This window comes from Haemaphysalis longicornis, unplaced genomic scaffold, assembly GCF_048455015.1.
Source record: "Haemaphysalis longicornis isolate Haplotype H1 unplaced genomic scaffold, Haemaphysalis longicornis Haplotype H1 scaffold_8, whole genome shotgun sequence".
In the NCBI taxonomy this organism is placed as follows: domain Eukaryota; kingdom Metazoa; phylum Arthropoda; class Arachnida; order Ixodida; family Ixodidae; genus Haemaphysalis; species Haemaphysalis longicornis.
Genome location: NW_027526445.1, coordinates 39,582,474 through 39,597,075, shown reverse-complemented (window position 1 = coordinate 39,597,075; position 14,602 = coordinate 39,582,474). Strand labels below are relative to the sequence as shown.

General features: G+C 45.8%; 1 protein-coding gene across 1 annotated transcript in view; it reads left to right on the top strand.

Annotated features, from left to right (window-relative positions):
• Positions 1–14,602, top strand: part of LOC144148729 (cytochrome P450 2F3-like) — a 72,784-nt gene that overhangs the window by 29,613 nt on the left and 28,569 nt on the right. Inside the window, exon 5 of the mRNA XM_077680251.1 lies at positions 10,900–11,201. Coding sequence (XP_077536377.1) covers positions 10,900–11,201 — 302 coding nt within the window. The remainder of the gene's footprint in view (positions 1–10,899; positions 11,202–14,602) is intronic.

The following is a 14,602-nucleotide window of genomic DNA, read 5'->3' as shown; positions in this document are numbered from 1 at the left end:
CCTTGTGTAATCCTTTCGGCTCTAAATTTATACATGATCGATGTTTGTAGTCTAAGCTAACTTCATGCGAACTTTTGTAATAACAAGACCATATTTACGGAGCGAGAAGCACATGTGTTTAAATATTTATTGGTTCATGCAGGAATAAAAAAAGTAATGTAAACGTAAAGTGTTCATACTGAACAACATGCTGCTGCAGCTAAGAATATCGAAAGAGAAGTTCATACTAATGTAGCAGCTTTTGAATATTATTACAGAGTTGTGTAGCAATTGGGAATGCTGATTTGAGGTCTTGCACATGTCTAGAAGCTGAATATTGTGATTAGGTCATTTTGTCGTTTGTCTTTAACAATGATTTAACTATAAGCATGCGAGAGGCCAAAAACGGCAACTAGCCATTTATGACTGCCTTCTTCTTGGTTTAGGAGAAGGGGCATATCTACAGTTTTCAAGAAACGGCGGCTAGAGATGGTGGTGCTGCGGATTACTTAGGAAGCCATGTCCAACATTGATATCTGAATACTGTACTTTCATACATAAAACTACTTTTAACACCACCATTTGATAACAGGCTTTTTGAGCTGTGATAATCACTACTGATCGGATCATCCGACTTGATATATTTCCTGCGGCTACAATGAAACGCTATTTGCCCCAAACTGTAGCTTTTATTTACGCAAGAGGAAAGTCACTGAGGCCCGTACATACACGAACTCCGGCCCACCTTTTCTAATCGCATGCGCACTTAGCGTCTTGCAGTCTCACGTAAAGTGGTCCCATGCAGTGTAACGTAGGCACAAAATCACTTTGCCCAAGGCTGACGCAGGCAAAAACTCACACTCAGGATCACGCGTACTTACGGTAACCCGGGCTCAAACTCCTGATGATATACTAGTCTGAAACACACCCAAACGTAACTCACGCGGAAGTTTGAGCCGAAATTAGACTGAGTGATTACGCTCATGAGGGAGTCTGCCGACTTCTACCTGCAGTATACGCTGCAGGTGTAGAGAGTAATTTGAGTCCAAAGTAATCACATTTGCTCGGCAAACACTCTGTCTCCGAGGCGCAGTCAGAACACACGTGTAAGTTGTCTTGGGTCAGAATGTTATCACCAAAAAAGCCCACGTTCAAACTAACGCATGTTTCATAGAGTACAAATGAATAAGCGAACACCACAGAAGAAGTGGACCCTAGATATCAACTTAAATTGCATAACATTGAAGCTTGAACTGGGCGGACTCCAAAAACTCCCTGATTTTTATTATTTTTGGGGTCCTGTAGTTTATGGTTCAAAGTTTTGTCATTTCAGTTGAGGTGTAGCGCGTGTCCCGTCCATATTCTTATCTTATATTCCCGTTTTCGTTTGTACGCTGCGAAACACGCCTCAGTCATCCCAGTACCAACTTCCCAATCATTTTACTGTACTTCACGTTACACCTATGGGACACGTGGGTTGAATGTAAATTCAGCCTGTCACTAAGAGCGTGTAATGTCAGAAAATGAATATTCCGGTGTTTCAAACTTCCAGACTACCATTTCGACAGCACAGGCGGCCGCCCAGGATTACCGTTGCTAGGCAACGTCGTTCTCTTGTAGACTTCACTGCTTAAAGTGAAGCCAATGAAGTTAAAAAAAATTGCAGACGATTACGATACTCCATAATGCAAAAATTTGTGCGCAGGGTGAAGTGCAGTTTTCTTGTTGACGCCGCATACCTGCTACGCGTCACGAAGTGATCGCTGTGTAAGCGAACACGCGAAGGCCAGCGATATGCTGCGGGGTTTCCTCGTAGCGCGTCGCCGCGGAGAACTATATCTTGGGACTTTTGCGATGCATTCATTCTCTGGTTTCCGGCTTGCGTACTCTTTTGCGGCATCTTCGTTATTTCGGTTATCTTGTATCTCGTCACCGCAGGAGGCGAAATGTCGTGAGCCGTGTGGGCTTACCGGCCTCCCTCTCCCACTTTCGCCATTCTTTCCTCCTTCGCTGTCCTACTCGATTGCCTCGTTCGCCTTCGGTGTCCCCTTCGTTCAGTTAGTTACAGCGAGGGACGACGGCGCCATGAAACCACAGCAGCGGGGCATAAATGCTGTGCAATAAATGGCACACTAGATACAAGCGCGGTTCTAGGCAACACTCACCGGAGTCGACATACGAAACTACTGTCGGGACAGTTCGAACCGTGACGACTGCACGTGTGCATAGCCAACCTGGTTTCCCACACTGGAGCTTTACCACTCGCCGCCACCTAATAAAACGACCCCCCATTTCACCGGCTGAGCATGTACCCTTTAGACTTAAAGATTCCCGTCCCGGTGCAAAGAAGCCGGGCGACAAAGTTTGGTACAGCGATAAAGGCTATAAGCTGTGCAGCTGTCACTGCAAAATAATGCACGTCATTGGGATTTATTGAATGGTTCTATACAGCACGAGAAACCTTTACACAAGCAGTAATGCATAAAAAAGTGGCGAAGGTTGCAGTAAGCCGCGCAAGGCTTCAACGATCGTGAAGCTGCAGGATTTCGTTCTACCTCTACTCGAGCACTGAAGAACACATCAGTACGCATTTGCACAAGTTTGAAATTGTTTATATGGATCTTCCGTCATTTATTTTTACTGTGCTAGTACTAGTCATCGTCACCTGCATCGATGTCGTCGGTCTCCTCATTAAAAGCATTCAATGCGCGGCAGCGCTTGACGACAGACAGTACGTGCACGACGCATGGGCCACATTCCTGGAGTCGCGTGGAGGCTCCGTGGAGCAGATGTTACGCCAGCTGTGGCGTTGTTGGTTGCTAGGAAACGCGAGGCGCTACTAAACGTTTTCACCAAATTTATTATTTTTTCCCATAGCCACAGCGCTAGCCCGGAAGCGTTTTCCCAAACCATATGCCATAAGGGCCCAGGCCGACCATACCCCTAAGCAGGGGCGCAGCCAAAGAGGTTAAAAAAATGCAATTTTTTAACCTCCTTGGACGCAGCACCGTGACGTCTCTACCTATATGTGCGCGACTTCATGCGAGGTGGATTTTTTCTTTTTTCCCCCTTCCCTCGTTTCGACTGCTTGGCAGGCGGCCGATGGTTTCGCTCCGTGGGCGGGGCTGGCCTGCGGCTCTGGGGAAGCTGACGCACATGTGGTAGAAGCTAACCTTTTTTACCTGAGCCCCTGATCTCTCCGCGTTCTTCTTGCGCACCTGCAAGTTGACGCTGACCTCCGATCGTGTTCCTAAATAAGCGCTCGACTCGGTGCTCGAAGTGCGCGCGCGCGGATGGCCGCTTTCACCCGCATGTGGCAATTATACACGGTCCGGAAAGCAAACACCCTCGTTGAAAGCTCATTCTACAGCACACAGAAGGGTATACAATTGAGTTCGGTGCTCTTTCACTATATACACACCTCAAAACATGATTCGGTGCGGCAGGTAAGGGTTACAAGAAAGGCAGCCAATTACCCAAGACTACATTTACACATAGGTCGGCAAAACAGAAAGAACTCACTCAAACTCAATCACAATTTTTTTCATTCACGGTGTACTCAATCAAACTCAGACTCAAAAAGTTCGTCTGTTCACAAAATCACTCGTACTCACTCATCAAATACTCATTTGTAATCGTACTCACTTGTACTCAAACTCATTTGTCCTCACGAGTATTCGTACTCAATCTGTACTCATGAGTACTGAATCTGTACTCATGAGTACTCAATCTATACTCATGAGTACTCAATGAGTGCCAGTGCTCATGAGTGCTACTCATGAGTACTACTCATTCTGCACTCATGAGTACTACTCATTCTGCACTCATGAGTACTCAATCTGTACTCATGAGTACTCAATTTGTATTACTCACGAATAATCAACTTATCTGCACTCTTAGCTAGGTCGTAGCTCGAATGAAAGACTAAGTAGAAAAAATAAATTGTTTAATTGATTAGAAAAACACAGGTTACATATAAATCAGGATAGAGGAAGAAAACGTCTTACGCGGTGCACTGTCATTGGGCGACTTACTGCGCGAAGGCAAGTACATGTGAGAAAGCGAAACGGAACGTAAGCACTCGCGTTGCGTCTGGCGTATCCTCTTGTTCTCAGGCCGGGTCGGGCTCAGGGGAGCTCGGGGCTTGTCGGTGCGGCCGTGGCCGTAAACTGCGTTTTTCTGCGTGTCATCGGGCGGCAGCGTTTGTCGTCCGTTTTCTTGTTTGCACTACTGTTTGCACTACTGTACTCAGGAGTGCATATACTCAAGAGTGCAAGCACTCGCAAAAACAGTGTTCATGAGTATTGTACTCATGAGTGCTGTGTACTCATGAGTGATGTATACTCATGAGTACTGTGTACTCATGAGTACTCAAACTCATGAGTACTCATTCTCATGAATATTGTACTCATGAGTACTCATACTCATGAGTAGTGTACTCATGAGTACTGTACTCACGAGTAGTGGACTTACCCCTGTACTCACTCGTCATCGTACTCACTGTTTTTTTCTGGGTGTGTGATCACTCATCATCGTACTCACTCGTGAGTTTGAGTACAAATGAGTACAAATGAGTGTACTCACGAGTGAGTACGCCGACCTATGCATTTACAAACTTTCCTACTCTTGCAAAATATTACAGCTGCATGAGCTGCTACATTTTGGCACTTTCATAAGCACTATTACATTGAATTTTCTTTATCAGGAACAGTGCCACTAAGCAAAACATTGACATTTTGTTAACAGCAATGGAAGGTGTGAATCGTTCTTGCAAGGATGATACAGTGATCAGAAAGACACCAGCTCAAACGTACACGTTTTACACTCGGTCATGAATTGTGCATAATTTGCACTGCTGGTTATAACTATTTAGGGAAACGATATCGAAAATATATAACAACCAAGGGCTAAGAATAGTTGGATTGTACAGCAACTGAAGTACTCGAGGAGTTTGATGTATGTCTTATGTACAGGGCTATTGACGACAGTCTCTTCACTGAAGCCACCAGGCCGAGTTTGATAGCAGTAATCATGCGTGCTACCACTCACGCTGTTGCCAATGTCGATTAGTTATTTTTAACAATTTGTGCTTCATGCACACACAGATTTTGCTTCATAAGATACGTTATTTATAAATAGACAACTCCAGCAGAATCCGAATGGCGCTGACGCCCCCCCCCCCCCCCTGTAATCGGGAAGGCGCACCAAATCATTACCACTTAATTTGGCTCTGTCTATTATTCGACCGTAATCGCCACCAGCTTTTAACTCTAGGTCACGCCCCTGCGACTGAACAGGAACATGCTTGTCGGGTTCGTGACTGTCCCACCGCACTAGAAGCAATTACCGAGTACGCCCTTGAAAACAGACTCTACAAATTGGTGTAGCAGCCTGGCCGACTTCCCCGTCCGGTATACAATGTGAACTGTTTGCAGCGTGCACTGGTTTCAGTGTGAACCGCATTCTCCACAGTGTTAACTGTACATGTAAGTGTGAACTGTGCGTTTTGCTGCCACTGACTGACTTTAATGTGTTCCTTTTGCGATTAGAACCCCAAGACTGCAACTGTGTTCATTGTGCGAGTTGTGACCTTCCCCTTTTCTCCTCATCCTTGCTCCCCCAGGGCCCCATGGCCTCTATTAATGCAGTGTTACACTCACTCAGATACGTATATTCTTTTCGCTGGGACTATTGAGTAGTTGCCCGTGAGCTTCAAGTCACGGTAGTCGCAGCAGAGATAAAACTCAGTAAAAAAGTTATCTCCTTGGTGCACTTCTTTTGCGATAGTGATCTCGGAGTCCAAATAGCTACAAAAAATTGTCACTTTTAGAGATCCACTGAAAGGTATAGATGAGCAGTTTGTGTCTGTTTCTTGCGACGCATTTTTAGCTACCACATATATATATTTATGTAGTGTCTGGCCTTTTAATTCGAAAACATTGTGTCACAGCTCGTGCCTCAACTGTAAGCCACACACACGCAAAAAAGTATACAAATGTATAAACAAGAAATAGCCGGAATAAAAATATAGATAGTACAACACATGTTGCCCGCGGAGCGAAACCATCGGCCGCCCGCAAAGCAGCCAAAACGAGGGGAGGGGGAAAAAAGAAAAAATCCACCTCGCATGAAGTCGCGCACATATAGGTAGAGACGTCACGGTGCTGCGTCCAAGGAGGTTAAAAAATGGCCATTTTTAAACCTCATTGGCTGCGCCCCTGCTTAGGGGGTGTGGTCAGCCTGGGCCCCTACGGGATATGGTTTGGGAATACGCAGCCCGGAACGCTCGGCGGTCGCCGCCAAGCGCACGCACACGGGTGATCGACATTTTCTTTCTCCTCGAAGTTTTCGACTATTCTTTTGCTAGGGCCGCATGGCATGCCAGGGGTGGTAGGCGGTCGCAGCGAGGCAGGCGCTCAGGAGCCCTAAGCATTTTCTTGGCAGCTTTAACGCGTTACGCGTTACGCGCCACACCTTACGGCGAGGTCCACCAGCAGCGCGGTTAATAGGAGGGAATGATAGGATAGCCGGTAACGTCAACACTGTAGAAGTATGGTCATCGCGAATTACAAGGTTACGGTGTTCAACACCCTCAAATATTAACTGCACAGCACTTTAGGGGCACGGCTTGTCGTCGCAGCTCGTTCGCTGTCACGCTGTTTAGCCACCATCCTCACGTGGCGTAACTGCGTAACGGACCCAAACATAGCCAGCAGTACGACGCACCCAAACACAGGCGTCCAAAAGATGAAACATGGCTAAGTAGCGCGGCATAGACGGGACTAATAGAAGCGAGCACACAGGACAGCCGCTACTCCTGTGTCCTGTCTTCTATATTATCCTGTCTATACCGCTCTGAACGAGGTCCTTGGCAGCGGGTAGTGTCGAGGTTCCTACAGCGGAACCTGTCTAGCCTAACCATTGTTGACCCCTTTCGGCTTCTCAATTCAGGCCGAATTGTAGAATTCTTGAAGGTAGACAATCAACGGGACGGCCGAGCGGTCAGTGTTGACGTAGAAGACATTTTTCATTCCCTGACACTTGTTGAGCTAATGAAAAGCGTGAAGATGTGCATTGTCGAAGACAATGATGAACAGGTCTTCATAAGGCGCTGTGGCATTTCTCTAGAGTCCTTTTTGGAACTTCTCACTTTCTACCTGCAGTCTACATTTGTAGACTAGGGAGGGTCATTGTTTGTGCAAAGATCCCGTGTTTGTAATGGATCGTGTGTTGCGCCAGTACTCAGCGATATTGTTCTTAGCAGGGTTGACCGTGCTATTGATCGAAACCTGTGTGGTATGGCAATTAACATATTTAAATATGTGGATGATTATCTTGCCTTTGTGAACTTGGATGAATTAGCACGCATGGCCATTGATCTTTTGAAAGTGTTCCGAGAAAGTGGTTTCAAGGGGAAGTTTACTGTCTAGCTTCCAACACACCAAGAGCTGCAGTTCCTTGACCTACGTTTAAGATTTGAGGTAGGCCATTTCTGTGGGATGTACTTTCCTCACTCTGAGAAACCCCTCCTAAGTTATGGCTCAGGATATTCTAAATTAGTGAAGAATTGAGTATATTTTCCTGTGTTGCGCTCAGGCTTAACCCACTCCTGCCACCATATTGTTAATGAGAGCTTCGAAGGTCTGTTAAAGACGCTAGAGGCGGCAGGTTAACCTAGGGCAGCGCTCTGGAGTTGTGGTAACAAGTTGATGAGGATGTCAAGTCTCGCGGTGACCCCGATAACGAAAGGAAAAAAAACCGGATGGAAGTAAACTGGCCGTGAAACGCAATGTGCACTGTACGTCGCATGGTTTGACGAATGTTGCCAGTCGGTATGCTGTCACGGTGGTTTTTTCCGCCCCACGTAAATTGGAGGGAATGTGCGCTGCCGTACGAAGAAAGGCTTCGTTTGCAGGAAGCCCAGCAAAATCAGGGTGGGGCAGAAACCATGAGCACAGGTATGTAGACTGGCAGACCGGCGTCGTGTACCGAGTACCTCTTTCGTGTGGCGCGTCATACATAGGGCAGACTGGTAGGTGTGCTAATGTTAGATTGCGAGAGCACGCGATCTCCTTTGACAAACGTCCGCGACCGCCTTTGCCCTCACACTGCCACACGTGCGGCTGCCACCCGGTGTTTCAGGAAACTGATATTGTTGCCAAGCCCCCGGAGCAGTTACACCACAAGATACTTGAAGCCTATCACACTAGCAAGAGGGGCGAAAAGTGCTTGAGCCACCCTTCAGTGGTGCTTACTGATAAAGAGGTGGAGGTCATGGATAACGACAAATAAGTCATGTTACTCTTTTTCCTTTTATCTGGTTTTGTTTGTTTGTGTGTGCTACTTTGACACGTGCGGCGTTGTTTGCCTTCGGTTTAAATGTTTATGACGAGTTTACAATATATTCAGTTGAGAGTCAGCGCCTGTCCTGTGGTTATTCTTCTGTCTGTCCCCTCCTTCGCGCTGTGATTAAGCATGAACAGTAATGCCATCTGTGTACGCGGGCATTTTAACAAAGCTTTGTCCGGCATAGAAAGACCCCTAACTTTGGGGTTTTCGACGAGTTTTCGGATGAACGGGTCTAGACGTGAGACAAAAGCAAGCAGCGACAGGGGAATTTCTATATGACGCCTCTATGAATTGTCATTTACTCTTGTACCTCACCGTTATTGACCAGCTCACTGGATAAATTATTATAAAACTCTCTGTGAAGCTGAGCAAATTTAGAAGGAAGCCCATCAGCTTGAAATATGGCGATAACTTATGAATCGTTGACCCTATGAAATGCCTGTTTTTAGTCTACAAAGACACAAAGCCCTGAACTACCAGTTTAACACCTTTAGGCTAGTATATCCGCGATAGGCTAGGTGCCCAACAATATTCTGGCATGCGGCCGAACAAACCTGTTGGAGTGAGAGGAGGTCCGGGCAGAGAGCTTTAATTCAGGACACCAAAAAAGTTGTAATCTCGTAGTCCGCGTTCATTCTTTCAAAAGTAAGTCTAGAAGGCCACTTTCGAACAAGCTTGAATGCAGCTGATCTGCTAGGGTTGAGTTAATAAGTTGCACTAAAAAAGAGCCTAGTTCTGCCCAGCAGTGCTTGTAGAATTGTTTGTAAACCGTACTGACCAAGCGTTCATCCGGTTTTAATTACTAATAAAATGTCGTAAAGCTCGTAAAAGGCTACGTCCTTCCCTAATTGTGAGTGTATGTTCCCTAGAACCTGAGGTAGGAGATTTGAAGCAGAACATCGCTGTTCTACCGTCTGTATTTGATCCACATCAAGACAATCCGCTGCGAGCACGTCGGAAAAAACCCCCAATTTTATTACTGATGGGTCTGTGAAGATGCTGTTGCCCGGGCAGCGCACACACTCTATAATGTCTGGAGTTTCACGTTTCGCCAAACATACTTGAATTTTTAAACAGCCGTTGCAAACACCATGAATAATATAGGCAGCGAATGGCTGTATTATTCCATTCAGTTGGCGTTTGTACGAGTCTCTAGAGGTCCCAAGACATTCGCCTATTAAAGGCGTTAGTTCTCCATTATATCTAACTATCTGGATACGCCTCAGCGAGTTGTTAAGCTCAGCTGTGTCACGAACCTTTGTTTGCTTGCTAGCTGCTTGATCTCGATGTCTTCATAAAGATTTTAAACTGTACCAATGGCGTATACCAACCTAAACCAGTACCAAAGAAGAAATCTGTGTATTTAAAGACAATAACGCAACGTAACCTTGCAGTATTCTAGTATCATGGTGCCAGTGTCGGGAGCCGTCACTTTCTATCACCCGCTTTTCCCTCCATTCAACCTCCCGGCCAAGGGTTACCCGCCAACTTGAACAAGCTTTTTACGTAGTAATAGGCGTTCAGAACTCCCGAACCGCTGGCACTTATATTACATCTTCATATTCTTTAGCGCAAAGAAAACTGCAAGTAAAGTTGAGCCCCCGCTACGATTTAGCTAGGAATGCTCGTTGGGTTGCTTTTTGTAAGAGAAAAAGCTTGCCGCAGAGAAACACAAAACGACGTGCTCAAAACTTCGCGGTAAGGCTACTGCACGTGCGACATGAAAGCAAGCACAGAAAGAACAGAACTCCCGCTCGTGCTGTTCCAGGCAGCAGGCGTGCTTGCACTGCGAAGGGTGGAATTTGAATTGCATTGGACAAAACCTCTGTTCAATTAATAAACAGACCTGCCGTGGTGGCTCAGTGACTAAGCCGTAGGGCTGCTGAGCACCAGGTCGCGGGATCGATTCCCGGCCGCGGCGGCCGATCTTCTAATGGAGGCGAAAAGCAAAAACGCCCGTGTGTACGAGATATAAGCGCACGTTAAAGGTCCCCAGGTGGTCAAAATTATTCCGGAGCCCTCCACTACGGCGCGCCTCACCGCCTGCGTTGCGTTAGCGCGTTAAAACCTTTAATCAATCAATTCTTCAACAGAGCAGTAAGACAGTTAGAGGAAGAGCGTGAAGAGGGGTAGCCCTGAGCGGATAATGGTACCCCACACCTTCTGGAGGATTAATCATTGCTCTGCACTACCAACCGCTTTTACGTGGAGTGGAACTGCTTTAGTTTTTTTGTCTAGTGATGTAGTCATAGTAGTATGCTGCGTAGTCATACTAGTATACTAGTATGCAGCATACTAGTATGCTGCTGCAGCTCGTATGCGTACATCTTGTTTCCCGCAAAGAAAACTGCTGATCGTCTTATGGGCCCCATTGAATTCGGAAAAAAGCGAGCTTGTTATCAGGGAACGACAAAGGATTTGACAGTGGTAACAGGCTTGCACGAGTACGGCTAATGAGTGATATGAAGGGATCAAAGGTTTAGTAAAAAAACACCCTTTTAAATGAGCTACTTTGTCACCCTGAACCTAATCGCTGTTTTTTCCTCTACTTTTACACGCAATGGCGAGCAGCAAGAGTTTTATCACCTCGCCGAGGAAGTAGGCAAAACCCGCAGCGAGCCTCTAAACGTTCCGATGTTGCTACTTCAGTGCGCCTTCAACAACGTTTCATCATTCTTCTTCGGTTCGTTACCACGTGACCACCCCGCTCGCTTAGAGCTGCTCCAGGTAATGCTGCAACTGAGTGCCGGTTTAAACACCGGCCTATTATTCCATTTCTGCCCGCCGTGGTTGAGGCGTATGTTGTCCTACGTGCCTTACACGAGAATGTACCGAGTGGAGGCTGCTCTGGCACGTTTGGAAGAGTTTTCCAGGTAAGGACCCATGGTACTTTACTTTGTGACAGGGGTGTTACATAATGGCCCTTTTCCAGGACCTTTATCTGTGTATGCGCTTGCAGGTCCTGTAATTAGGCACACACCACAAATAGGTTAGAATTGGCAGTAAATAGGCAGTCGCATACCTCAGTCGGAAGTCGGAGTATACAATCCTCCTTTGAGTGGAACTATCGCCTTACTCCCAGTAGCTAAGAGGATTTTTAGTGGTGTATATGAGTAAAGATATACTGCCACTAAAATAGAAGTTTTCAAGTTGAGCATTGGGAGTATATTCTTTTCTTTTACTATGAAATCCCATGATTCGCGTTCGGCGTACTTTTCTGCTGCGTATTGGGTTATTTCGCGGTTTTTTGGCGCTTTATAGAAGCGCTGCGGAAATTCATGTATTTCTTTGTGAGTTGTTTTTAGTCTCATAGCCCGTATTTTTTTTATTTTAGCGGTGTCGAGGAACCGCTTTGAACACAACTTCTAGTAGTTTTATTTACAACATTACATTGGAAAAACTTGAAAGGTTTGTTTTCTGCACACAGACAATTATTGCATAGCAGATGCATAAATACAAAAATAAATATAAACACGTCAATAAAACGCAATACAAAAGCTCTCAAGCAACAAATACGTACATCGAGAATAAGAGGTATCTTGATGAAAACTTTAACTGCAGCAACTCTCTTCAACAAAAAAAATGTACGCCACCTGCAAACAATGAAGTCGGCCGGTCACTGAAAGTTGCGCTCTTCGTTTGCACTTGCTTCCCAAACACTGATTTTCCCGCCGTATTATAGCATGTTCCCCTCGAAGTCACGGATGCAGCGGCATTACAGGGACAACAGAGCTATACAAATCTACAGCAACATAGGCCTCCTGCGCTGGAGTTTTGACGACATGCAGCGCCCCTTGTGGCCGACGCCTCTGGGTACTACAAAAAGCAGACGACCCTCACCGCCCTCCACGTGTTTTCAATTACAAGCCAGAGCGAAAGTTTTTTGTACCTAATTTTTTCACATTGTGGTGCGTTTAATTGACTGCATACCAAATAAAATGCAACTAAAGTAGTTGCAGAGGCTAAATAAAATAATATCCCCTACAACGAGCCGATTTATCGGCGTTTTTTTGAGCGAGCTGTCGTGACCGTCGCGGCGTGGGGCAGTATATCACCAGGTCGGGTGGTCTCACTTCTTGACCACAATTATGGTTCGTTCTCCTTGCGTGAGGGGACAAAGGAAAGTTCGGAAGCAGCATAAAAAGAACGTTGCTGAGCCTGAGGTAACTGTAAATGTTCGCTTCAGCAGGAGCACGGCGGCGGGCGCTAGGATCGAGTGCAGCCGATTCAGCAGGCGCTGCTGGCCTGGCAAAGCCCCAAAAACGAGGGAAAAATTTGTTTCGTATTTTCGCAAACAAAGTGATTCTTGCTTAACACTTTACGCCACACGGTTTACAAACGACGGGGTACAAGCGAGTAGGTGAGTAGGTGAGTAGGTGGGCAGTACAAGCGAGGAGTACACTCTTAACAAAAAAGCTCGTAAAAGGGTAGTAACGGCTGTATTTACTAACTTTTTAGGCAGTTTACTACCCCAAAATACGGTACGTAGTTCCTACCACTAAGTGTGGAACCGTTACTAGTCTAGACCGTGTACTTAGTAACTGCTGCTGGTTTGATACTAACATTCACGGAAGTAACAAATTCTATGAATACTTGAACGTAATGACTGCAGCTTTTTTTCTACACCAAATCACGATTAAAAAGTTTTTGCAAATCCCCATGCTGTCTTGTATATGCTCACATTAAACTGCATAATTCTGAAATTATCGCTAAAATATTTTTTTTTATGACCAGCCCACCGACTCTCTCGGGGGCTTTCCGCTGCTGGCTATAAAAGCAAGAAGATTATATGTATTTCTAAGGTAACTAAGTAATACTCGCTCTCCTCGTGCATCCCGTTGACTTTCTTGCTCAATTCAGTTGTTGATTGTCCACGTGTGATATGTGCGTGATGAATGTGTCTGTGTCGCGTTGCGCACTCAGCAGATCCACATTGTCACGCGTAGTTTTTTACTAGGTCATGCATGACCAGTTAGTAAAAGCAACTAACTACCTAGTCAATACTGGGACAAGTAACTGGTTAGTGTTGTGTTAGTAAGTGCGCCGACCTTTTTTTTAAGAGTGTAGGTGAGGCATTACCGTCAAATAAACAAATTGAGCGCAATTAAACAACGCCAATCAAGCACCGAATCGCAAGTCCGTTGTCTGCTTAGATGTGTACAAAACACAGTCGCATACAGGGTGCACAGCCCTAATATTTGCATAAGATCGTCACTGGCTGTGTTGGTTATCTTCTAGTGCAGGGGAATTCGCTAATATGAACGCCGACACGCCAGCTTTGTCCTCAAAAGGGATTGGAAGGCGAGAAAATAACAGATCAGAATTCATTGCTTCCAGATGTATTGTTCCCCATCTTCACACTTTGAAGAGTATCGTCAAATATTATTGGAAATTCGCTGATTTTTTTTCTTTTTCCTTCAAAGCCGCCCGCCCCCCTATCCAACCCGATTTGCCGTCCAGCCCTCTTGAATGTAAAGCGCTTAAACTTTGATTAGTAAACGTCCTGTGTTGTAGTTTTTCTCGTCCTTGTTTACTAGTCAAAGTTTAAGCGCTTTACATTCAAGCTATGCATAACCAACTAGCCCCAACAGATGCCCTGTCCAGCCCTCCACCATGTCGACTTCATGCAACTCGCCACTACACCTCGAAACGTTAAACGTTGCCGATTCCTACTTTAGTCTATTAAGAGCGAACCTGGAATATATAATGCAAGAGCGTAATTAAATACGGGGACAGCATCAAGAAACCGCAACGGGCAGTCAGTTCGCCCGGCCACTTTGTTTTACGGCCACTACTTTCAGAATCACAAACATATTTGACGCTTATGATGCTCGCTGTATTTTGTGACTAAGCCACGGAAAAAAACGGCAAGCTAGCGCTGCAATATGTATTCGTAACGGTCAGGCAAACTAGCAGTGTTTTTTTGAAAATGAGCGCATAAGTGCGCAGGTGCGCAAAAGTACGGCTCACCGGAGCGGACGAGCCTGCGGTTGGCGAGAGTCGTTGGCTTTTACGCGCCATCATCGCCAATTGCGTTACTCTTCTTGTTTGATCGGCTGTTGTTCGAAAGGCCTTGTCACTAAGCGTATTAGTATAAACAAGAAGCTTTCACTTTAAATTACACTTCATACGAGCACCGATCGACGAATCTGCGAGTGGCAGAGCGCCGTCACCGTCCCAGCACATTCGTCGACGCTGTAAACGTATTTAGCGTTGCAAAGCTTGTTTCGCTAATGCCAAGTTGATCACCGGACGAAATCGTACGCGTCGGGGA